Source organism: Oncorhynchus kisutch, linkage group LG21 (assembly GCF_002021735.2).
Source record: "Oncorhynchus kisutch isolate 150728-3 linkage group LG21, Okis_V2, whole genome shotgun sequence".
In the NCBI taxonomy this organism is placed as follows: Eukaryota; Metazoa; Chordata; class Actinopteri; order Salmoniformes; family Salmonidae; genus Oncorhynchus; species Oncorhynchus kisutch.
The window spans coordinates 37,609,742-37,621,141 of NC_034194.2; the positions used below are offsets into that span (position 1 = coordinate 37,609,742).

The following is an 11,400-nucleotide window of genomic DNA, read 5'->3' on the forward strand; positions in this document are numbered from 1 at the left end:
TGTCTGAGGTGTCATTGACTGTGAGACTGCGTCTGTGACCCCCCTCCCCTTCAGGGAGACTGTCCTGTATACCACGTTAGTGTTTTTGTATTGTGATGTAAATAAATGATATTATATTGTTGTAATTCCAGGGCTGTTTGATCCTGAGTGATGAGTTAAACCATGCCTCTCTGGTGCTGGGCGCTCGGCTGTCTGGATCCATCATCAGAGTCTTCAAGCACAACAGTGAGTCATTTAGTGTTGTCCAAGACGACCCTGTTTGATCACCATCTATCTATTACCTCAGCCAGCTGTCTACAGTAAACTTCCAGATCACAATGGGATGTAACCTGCTCTGTGCAATCAACACAACACTAAAGACCAACTGTCTCTCATTAGAAGCTCTAGTCTCTGTCTAGCTGTTTATCTGATATTAGAGTCTCAGCCGTGTCACCGTCCATCCCCGGCCTCCTCTACACCATCTACTGTTCGTCCCGATCCAGTTAGACGTGACTCTGTAGTTAGGTGTCAGGTAGTAATGCAAATCTGGATGTTTCGTGCCAGCGTTCTATTTTAGACAAGACCGGGAGATGTGATGGATGAACCCATTTCTCCACTCGAAGACTCGCTGCCACTCTGTTAGCCAGCCATCTTGTTGTTGTCTTGTTTTGGGATACAATGTCTAAACATTCAGGTACTTGGGCTGCATTATTCAGACCCTTTTCTATGCTCTGTGTGTGTCTCTGTAGATATGGTGAGTCTAGAGAAGCTGTTGAGAGACGCCATCGTCCACGGCCAGCCCAGAACACGCAGGCCCTGGAAGAAGATCCTCATACTGGTGGAAGGAATATACAGGTACTGTACCTTTTTTAAGAGGTATCATATGATATCAGGTTTCTTATTAAACGTTAATGAATTCCAATAAATAATGGAAATAACCCTGAATCAGACGCTCGCAATACATTTAAAAAGTCTCCCTGCAGACTCGGCACGGCCTAGTCGTACAGAAAGTCTCCCTACAGGCACGGCCTAGTCGTACAGAAAGTCTCCCTACAGGCACGGCCTAGTCGTACAGAAAGTCTCCCTACAGGCACGGCCTAGTCGTACAGAAAGTCTCCCTACAGGCACGGCCTGGTCGTAGAGAAAGTCTCCCTACAGGCACGGCCTAGTCGTACAGAAAGTCTCCCTACAGGCACGGCCTAGTCGTACAGAAAGTCTCCCTACAGGCACGGCCTAGTCGTACAGAAAGTCTCCCTACAGGCACGGCCTAGTCGTACAGAAAGTCTCCCTGCAGGCACGGCCTAGTCGTACAGAAAGTCTCCCTACAGGCACGGCCTAGTCGTACAGAAAGTCTCCCTACAGGCACGGCCTAGTCGTACAGAAAGTCTCCCTACAGGCACGGCCTGGTCGTAGAGAAAGTCTCCCTACAGGCACGGCCTAGTCGTACAGAAAGTCTCCCTGCAGACTCGGCATGGCCTAGTCGTACAGAAAGTCTCCCTACAGGCACGGCCTAGTCGTACAGAAAGTCTCCCTACAGGCACGGCCTAGTCGTACAGAAAGTCTCCCTACAGGCACGGCCTAGTCGTACAGAAAGTCTCCCTGCAGACTCGGCACGGCCTAGTCGTACAGAAAGTCTCCCTGCAGACTCGGCACGGCCTAGTCGTACAGAAAGTCTCCCTGCAGACTCGGCACGGCCTAGTCGTACAGAAAGTCTCCCTGCAGACTCGGCACGGCCTAGTCGTACAGAAAGTCTCCCTGCAGACTCGGCACGGCCTAGTCGTACAGAAAGTCTCCCTGCAGACTCGGCACGGCCTAGTCGTACAGAAAGTCTCCCTACAGGCACGGCCTAGTCGTACAGAAAGGCTCCCTACAGACTCTGCACGGCCTGGTCGTACAGAAAGGCTCCCTGCAGACTCTGCACGGCCTGGTCGTACAGAAAGGCTCCCTGCAGACTCTGCACGGCCTGGTCGTACAGAAAGTCTCCCTGCAGACTCGGCACGGCCTGGTCGTACAGAAAGGCTCCCTGCAGACTCTGCACGGCCTGGTCGTACAGAAAGGCTCCCTGCAGACTCGGCACGGCCTAGTCGTACAGAAAGGCTCCCTGCAGACTCTGCACGGCCTAGTCGTACAGAAAGACTCCCTGCAGACTCGGCACGGCCTAGTCTTTACGTAGAAGTGGGCAGAAATATAGTGCGACTTCAGTACATTGTCATGTACTTAGTGTAAAGGTCAACCAATCCGTTCTGTTCAGTATGGATCTTGGTGAAGCTGCCTGTCCCTGATCAGTTCACCAAATGTGTCGTTAAAACGGTCTGACACACCCTGAGTGATCTAGAGAAACAGTCACTGACTTCTCACAGCAAATGAAGATCAATAAGAAACACACTGTTTACGTTGTTTTAGATTGCACACAGGGAGATGTTCACGTCTTAGTACGGCCGTGTGGTCATTTACCAGACACAACAGTTGATCCACAGAATATTTGTAGTGTGTGTGTGCTGTGCGTTCATGTCATGTATGTGTGTGTCTGTCTCTCCTCCCTCCACGTCTCACCATTCTCCTCTCCATCTTCAGTATGGAGGGATCCATCGTGCGTCTGCCTGAGGTGATAGCCCTGAAGAAGCGCTACAAGGCCTTTCTCTACCTGGACGAGGCCCACAGCATCGGGGCACTAGGACCTCGTGGTGGAGGGGTGGTCGACTACTTTGCTCTGGACCCCAAAGATGTTGACATCATGATGGGAACGTTCACTAAGAGCTTTGGTGCTGCTGGAGGGTATATCGGAGGAAAAAGGGTGAGTCTGCTGTCTGTCAGAGGTTAAAGGGCAGGGGAGGTCATTATGGGAGTATTTACCCAGAGCTTTAGTGTTGCTGGAGGGTATATCGGAGGAAAGAAGGTGAGCCGGCTGTCTCCAAAGGCAGAAACCTGAGTTCCAGCTTTTTTCCTCATATTCCCATTCCGTTAAGTGAATGAATGCTAGACTAGGAAGTATGGCTAAGCAACGCCAAAAGATCTGCGATTAGGAGAAATGCTCTTGACGCGGTGCCAAGACCTCTGAAACAGCCATCAGTGCTGGAAACACCAAAACATTCAGTTCCAACAGAGGGGGGAGGGAGGGTCCCTCCCTTCTAACACTGAAACTGCCCTGGGTGTTCAAACACAGATAATCGTCACTGGCATGAGTCATGACGTATATTACGAGTCGAAGCCTTTGTTTTCAGGGATGGTTACTGATACAGTTTACTGAAAAAGTTTCGGTGTGGCGGTTTCGTCATCAACAGGACAACCCGGTTTCATCATTGCCCAATGATATGAGACATTTCCCACAGTACTTAGTGAAACCAGATTTCCATGGCTCAGTTGGAGCATGTTTAATTTCTGAATAGATCCCATACGGTCTACGTTAGAATGACAATGGTCTCTTCTCTTCCCCCGTAGGAGTTGATAGACTACCTGCGGTCCCACTCCCACAGTGCTATCTACGCCACCTCCATGTCTCCTCCTGTGTCCCAACAGATCATCACTTCTATGAAGATTATCATGGGGGAGGACGGTACCACTCTGGGTGAGTTTACACAGCCAGCCTCCCTCAGCTGGGAGGAAACACACTGTGTAGCTGAAATAGAACTAGTTATTATCCCAAATCCTGCAATCATTAACACATATCAAGAAGCTGATTTAAACAGCACGATCATTACACAGGTGCACCTTGTGCTGGGGACAATAAAAGGCCTCTCTAAAATGTGCTGTTTTGTCACAAAACACAATGTCACAGATGTCTCCGGTTTTGAGGGAGTTTGCAGGAATGTACAGGAATGTCCACCAGAGCAGTTTCCAGATAATTTAATGTCCATTTCTCCACCATAAGCCTCCTCCAACATCATTTTCTGAGAATTTGTCAGTACGTACAACCGACCTCACAGCCACAGACCACGTGTAATCACGCCAGCCCAGGACCTCAAGGAGTATTTCTGTCTAAAATAAAACCCTTTTGTGGGGAAAAACTCATTCTGATTGGCTGGGCCTGGCTCCACAGTGGGTGGGTCTAAGCCCTCCCAGGCTTTACCCGTGGCTGTGCCCCTGCCCAGTCATGTGAAATCCATAGATTAGGGCCAAATTAATGTATTTCAATTCACTGATTTCCTTAAATGATCTCGAATTCAGCAAAATATTTGAAATTGTTGCATTATATTTTGGTTCAGTATACTGCACATGCAGTGCATTCAGAAAGTATTCAGAAACCTTGACTTTTTCCTCATTTTGTTACATTACAGCCTTATTCTAAAATGGATTTTTAAAAAAATCCTCATCAATCAACACACAATCCCCCGAAATGACAAAGCGAAAATAGTTTATTAAAAATCAACAGAAATACCTTATTTACACAAGTATTCAGACCCTTTGCTACGAGACTTAATTGAGCTCAGGTGAATCCTGTTTCCATTGATCATCCTTGAGACGTTTATACAACGTGATTGGAGTCTACCTGTGGTAAATTCAATTGATTGGACATGATTTGAAAAGGCACACACCTGTCTATATAAGGTCCCACAGTTGACAGCGCATGTCAGAGTAAAAACCAAGCCATGATTGTGTTGAGGCATAGTTCTGGGGAAGGGTACCAAAACATTTCTGCAGCATTGAAGGTCCCCAAGAACAGTGACCTCCATCATTCTTAAATGGAAGAAGTGTGTAACCACCAAGACTCTTCCTAGAGCTGGCCACCCGGCCAAACTGAGCAATCAGGGGAGAAGGGACTTGGTCCAGGAGGTGACCAAGAACCCAGTGGTCACTCTAACAGAGCTCTAGAGTTCCTCTGTGGAGATGAGAGAACCTTCCAGAAGGACAACCATCTCTGCAGCACTGCAACAATCAGGCCTTTGTGGTTGAATGGCCAGAGGGAAGCCACTCCTCACTAAAAGGCACATGACAGCCCACTTGGAGTTTGCCAATTGTGACATAAAGACTCTCTGACCAAGAGAAACAAGATTCTCTGGTCTGATGAAACCAAGATTGAAATCTTTGGCCTGAATGCCAAGTGTCACGTCTGGAGGAAACCTGGCACCATCCCTATGGTGAAGCATGATGGTGGCAGCATCATGCTGTGGGGATATTTTTCAGTGGCAGGGCCTGGGAGATCAGTCAGGATCGAGGGAAAGATGAACAGAGAAAAGTGCAGAGATCCTTGATGAAAACCTGCTTCAGAGCGCTCAGGACCTCAGACTGGGGTGAAGGTTCACCTTCCAACAGGACAACAACCCTAAGCACACAGCAAGGCAATGCAGGAGTGGCTTCGGGACAAGTATCTGAATATCCTTGAGTGGCCCAGCCAGAGTCCAGACTTGAACCCGATCGAAGAACTCTGGAGAGACCTGAAAATAGCTGTGCAGCGACGCTCCCCATCCAACCTGACAGAGGAGGATCTGCAGAGAATAATAGGAGAAACTCCCCAAATACAGGTGTGCCCCAGAAGACTCGAGGCTGTAATCGCTGCCAACAATGCTTCAACAAAGTACTGAGTAAATAGTCTGAATACTTATGGAAATGTGATATTTACATTTGTTAAATTTATAATAAATTAGCAAAAATGTCCATCTGTTTTTGCTTTGTCATTATGGGGTATTGTGTGTAGATTGGTCTGGGGGGGGGGGATTGAATCAATTTTAGAACAAGGCTGTAACATAACAAAATGTGGAATAAGTCAAGGGGTCTGAATACTTTCCGAATGCGCTGTATCTACCTCAACTACTGCTGAACATTAACTACAGTATTGGCACTGACCCTGTAAAACCTGATTCCATCATCAATACTTAATCATCAGGAGTTGAATTTGCTCCTGATGAATATACACAAGGTTTTCACTTATGTTAGGCTGTGCCTGGTACAGCAGTGTCTTTACCACCAGTAACCACAAGGTGGCAGTACAGACCTGGAAAGCATTACTGACTTCTGACTAAATTCATTGATTCTTCCTCACAGAAAAACTGAAGGAAAAACACAGTTTACATTGATAAAAAAAGAATGCACTTAAAATACAATTAGCTGTGTGTGGATTCTTCCAAACTAAAACTTAATACGAATATGCTTAATACTAAAATGCATATTTCTTATCTGGATGGGTCAGGGAACAGTTTATTGCATATTTCTTATCTGGATGGGTCAGGGAACAGTTTATTGCATATTTCTTATCTGGATGGGTCAGGGAACAGTTTATTGCATATTTCTTATCTGGATGGGTCAGGGAACAGTTTATTACATATTTCTTATCTGGATGGGTCAGGGAACAGTTTATTGCATATTTCTTATCTGGATGGGTCAGGGAATAGTTTATTGCATATTTCTTATCTGGATGGGTCAGGGAACAGTTTATTACATATTTAATCTCTGGATGGGTCAGGGAACAGTTTATTACATATTTAATCTCTGGATGGGTCAGGGAACAGTATTACATATTTAATCTCTGGATGGGTCAGGGAACAGTATTACATATTTAATCTCTGGATGGGTCAGGGAACAGTATTACATATTTAATCTCTGGATGGGGAACAGTATTACATATTTAATCTCTGGATGGGGAACAGTATTACATATTTAATCTCTGGATGGGGAACAGTATTACATATTTCATCTCTGGATGGGGAACAGTATTACATATTTCATCTCTGGATGGGGAACAGTATTACATATTTCATCTCTGGATGGGGAACAGTATTACATATTTCATCTCTGGATGGGGAACAGTATTACATATTTCATCTCTGGATGGGGAACAGTATTACATATTTCATCTCTGGATGGGGAACAGTATTACATATTTCATCTCTGGATGGGGAACAGTATTACATATTTCATCTCTGGATGGGGAACAGTATTACATATTTCATCTCTGGATGGGGAACAGTATTACATATTTCATCTCTGGATGGGGAACAGTATTACATATTTCATCTCTGGATGGGGAACAGTATTACATATTTCATCTCTGGATGGGACAGGGAACAGTATTACATATTTCATCTCTGGATGGGACAGGGAACAGTATTACATATTTCATCTCTGGATGGGGAACAGTATTACATATTTCATCTCTGGATGGGGAACAGTATTACATATTTCATCTCTGGATGGGGAACAGTATTACATATTTCATCTCTGGATGGGACAGGGAACAGTATTACATATTTCATCTCTGGATGGGACGGGGAACAGTATTACATATTTCATCTCTGGATGGGACAGGGAACAGTATTACATATTTCATCTCTGGATGGGACAGGGAACAGTATTACATATTTCATCTCTGGATGGGACAGGGAACAGTATTACATATTTAATCTCTGGATGGGACAGGGAACAGTATTACATATTTAATCTCTGGATGGGAGAGGGAACAGTATTACATATTTAATTCTCTGGATGGGACAGGGAACAGTATTACATATTTAATTCTCTGGATGGGACAGGGAACAGTATTACATATTTAATTCTCTGGATGGGACAGGGAACAGTATTACATATTTAATCTCTGGATGGGGAACAGTATTACATATTTAATCTCTGGATGGGACAGGAACAGTTTATTACATATTTAATCTCTGGGTGGGACGGGAACAGTCAGGACATCAATTTAAAAGGAATGTGAAACAAGTGGGAAACAATCCCTCCTGAGAATACCCCCCTCTTTTTTTCATCTTATATCACTCTTCAGTTCTCACAGAATGGTTGTGAATTCCTGGGATCAATAATAAAATACGTCTGTGTGAATTGTTGTGTCTTGGGTACCTTTTGAAGCTGTATGTTTCGGTCTCTCAAAATGAAATGGCAGATGCTGGTCTGGAGCTTTTTTCTCATGTTGCTGAAGTCACCCATTACCCAGGCCTAGTGAACAGGCAGGTACTAGGCTCTAAGGCCTAAGAGAGGACGCCCGCATGCCAGCCTGGTTCTGCTCTCTTGCCAGCTCCTCATGGGATTGACAATGGAGTAGTAACAAACTAAAACCCATCAGGCGACAAGGGAGGGTCTGGAATAGAGGGCGTGACCAATAGTCCTTTAAAGGGTGTGGTTTACCTGTTTAATTGTTTTACTGGTTAATGGTTGTAATCACTAATGGTTTAACAGGTTTTTACTAATGGGTTTACAGGGGATTAAATAGGGAATGGTTTCATTGTGTTTCCAGGTGTGGTTCGTCTGAGGCAGCTGTCAGAGAACACTACGTATTTCAGGAGGAAACTCCGAGAGATGGGCTTCATCATCTATGGCAACGATGACTCTCCTGTTGTACCCATGATGCTCTACATGCCTGCCAAGATAGGGTAGGTCTGGTAATGGCTAGTTAGAGACGTTTACCAGAACACAAACAAAACACCAAGACAGACTAGGTTTTATCAGTCCGCCGTGTAACACCTTGGTCAACTCACACAGTTTTAGACTAAATAACCACGGTGAACATGATCAGATTGTTTCTGTTCACTTTCCTCTGACACGATCAACATGGCATTCCTCAGTCAGTCACAGAATAAGCAGATTGTTCACACATTGGTCACATGGTCTCTAACCCCGCTCTGTGATTGGTTTTCTCTCAGGGCGTTCGGTAGGGAGATGTTGAAGAGGAACATTGGGACGGTGGTGGTTGGCTTTCCGGCCACGCCCATCATAGAGTCCAGGGCCAGGTTCTGTGTGTCTGCTGCCCACACCAGAGATATTTTGGACACGGTGAGACAACCAATCATGGACTAGAGTCAAAGGACCCTCCCCCCCATGGCATCATCTCTATCCTGCATCTTGTCTGTCTGCCACTCACTCAATAGGATATTTTCTGTCTGTCTATCTGTCACTCAATAGGATATTTTCTGTCTGTCTATCTGTCACTCAATAGGATATTTTCTGTCTGTCTATCTGTCACTCAATAGGATATTTTCTGTCTGTCTATCTCACTCAATAGGATATTCTGTCTATCTGTCACTCAATAGGATATTTTGTCTCTGTCACTCAATAGGATATTTTGTCTCTGTCACTCAATAGGATATTTTGTCTCTGTCACTCAATAGGATATTTTGTCTCTGTCACTCAATAGGATATGTTGTCTCTGTCACTCAATAGGATATGTTGTCTCTGTCACTCAATAGGATATTTTGTCTCTCTCACTCAATAGGATATTTTGTCTCTGTCACTCAATAGGATATGTTGTCTCTGTCACTCAATAGGATATGTTGTCTCTGTCACTCAATAGGATATTTTGTCTCTCTCACTCAATAGGATATTTTGTCTCTCTCACTCAATAGGATATTTTGTCTCTCTCACTCAATAGGATATTTTGTCTGTCTGTCTGTCACTCAATAGGGTTTGTGTTCATCACTAGTTATATTCTATTCAACTCTCTGAGATGTTAGTATGGGATGGAAGGAGAAGAAGCTGCATTTGAGTATTGAGATGCACCTCAAGTCTCTGTGGTCCTAGAATTGGGTCCAGTTCAATTGATGGGAATGTTGTATATAAGTTGTATATCAGTGGTTAGATTGTATGGTGAAGACAGCGTCATCCCTTTTAATAGCTGAAAGAATCCCTCCACATCTCTTCAGTGTTGAGTCAGTCAAGCCTGGCTTCTGACTTTCATGGCTGATGTGCTGCTGGTGTGGAAGACAGGAAAGTGGGGACTGGCTGCCACTTCCCCAGTGTTGAGTCAGTCAAGCCTGGCTTCTGACTTTCATGGCTGATGTGCTGCTGGTGTGGAAGACAGGAAAGTGGGGACTGGCTGCCACTTCCCCAGTGTTGAGTCAGTCAAGCCTGGCTTCTGGCTTTCATGGCTGATGTGCTGCTGGTGTGGAAGACAGGAAAGTGGGGACTGGCTGCCACTTCCCCAGTGTTGAGTCAGTCAAGCCTGGCTTCTGGCTTTCATGGCTGATGTGCTGCTGGTGTGGAAGACAGGAAAGTGGGGACTGGCTGCCACTTCCCCAGTGTTGAGTCAGTCAAGCCTGGCTTCTGGCTTTCATGGCTGATGTGCTGCTGGTGTGGAAGACAGGAAAGTGGGGACTGGCTGCCACTTCCCCAGTGTTGAGTCAGTCAAGCCTGGCTTCTGACTTTCATGGCTGATGTGCTGCTGGTGTGGATGACAGGAAAGTGGGGACTGGCTGCCACTTCCCCAGTGTTGAGTCAGTCAAGCCTGGCTTCTGGCTTTCATGGCTGATGTGCTGCTGGTGTGGAAGACAGGAAAGTGGGGACTGGCTGCCACTTCCCCAGTGTTGAGTCAGTCAAGCCTGGCTTCTGGCTTTCATGGCTGATGTGCTGCTGGTGTGGAAGACAGGAAAGTGGGGACTGGCTGCCACTTCCCCAGTGTTGAGTCAGTCAAGCCTGGCTTCTGGCTTTCATGGCTGATGTGCTGCTGGTGTGGAAGACAGGAAAGTGGGGACTGGCTGCCACTTCCCCAGTGTTGAGTCAGTCAAGCCTGGCTTCTGGCTTTCATGGCTGATGTGCTGCTGGTGTGGAAGACAGGAAAGTGGGGACTGGCTGCCACTTCCCCAGTGTTGAGTCAGTCAAGCCTGGCTTCTGGCTTTCATGGCTGATGTGCTGCTGGTGTGGAAGACAGGAAAGTGGGGACTGGCTGCCACTTCCCCAGTGTTGAGTCAGTCAAGCCTGGCTTCTGGCTTTCATGGCTGATGTGCTGCTGGTGTGGAAGACAGGAAAGTGGGGACTGGCTGCCACTTCCCCAGTGTTGAGTCAGTCAAGCCTGGCTTCTGGCTTTCATGGCTGATGTGCTGCTGGTGTGGAAGACAGGAAAGTGGGGACTGGCTGCCACTTCCCCAGTGTTGAGTCAGTCAAGCCTGGCTTCTGGCTTTCATGGCTGATGTGCTGCTGGTGTGGAAGACAGGAAAGTGGGGACTGGCTGCCACTTCCCCAGTGTTGAGTCAGTCAAGCCTGGCTTCTGGCTTTCATGGCTGATGTGCTGCTGGTGTGGAAGACAGGAAAGTGGGGACTGGCTGCCACTTCCCCAGTGTTGAGTCAGTCAAGCCTGGCTTCTGACTTTCATGGCTGATGTGCTGCTGGTGTGGAAGACAGGAAAGTGGGGACTGGCTGCCACTTCCCCAGTGTTGAGTCAGTCAAGCCTGGCTTCTGGCTTTCATGGCTGATGTGCTGCTGGTGTGGAAGACAGGAAAGTGGGGACTGGCTGCCACTTCCCCAGTGTTGAGTCAGTCAAGCCTGGCTTCTGGCTTTCATGGCTGATGTGCTGCTGGTGTGGAAGACAGGAAAGTGGGGACTGGCTGCCACTTCCCCAGTGTTGAGTCAGTCAAGCCTGGCTTCTGGCTTTCATGGCTGATGTGCTGCTGGTGTGGAAGACAGGAAAGTGGGGACTGGCTGCCACTTCCCCAGTGTTGAGTCAGTCAAGCCTGGCTTCTGACTTTCATGGCTGATGTGCTGCTGGTGTGG

At 46.6% G+C, this 11,400-nt stretch overlaps 1 protein-coding gene across 2 annotated transcripts in view; it reads left to right on the forward strand.

Moving 5' to 3' along the window:
• The window catches only part of LOC109866469 (serine palmitoyltransferase 2-like), a 43,508-nt gene that overhangs the window by 20,641 nt on the left and 11,467 nt on the right, over positions 1 to 11,400 (forward strand). For both annotated transcript variants that reach the window (XM_020455156.2, XM_031800432.1), the window contains exons 6-11: positions 132 to 225; positions 729 to 834; positions 2,554 to 2,773; positions 3,418 to 3,544; positions 8,156 to 8,291; positions 8,562 to 8,691. In XM_020455156.2, coding sequence (XP_020310745.1) covers positions 132 to 225; positions 729 to 834; positions 2,554 to 2,773; positions 3,418 to 3,544; positions 8,156 to 8,291; positions 8,562 to 8,691 — 813 coding nt within the window. The remainder of the gene's footprint in view (positions 1 to 131; positions 226 to 728; positions 835 to 2,553; positions 2,774 to 3,417; positions 3,545 to 8,155; positions 8,292 to 8,561; positions 8,692 to 11,400) is intronic.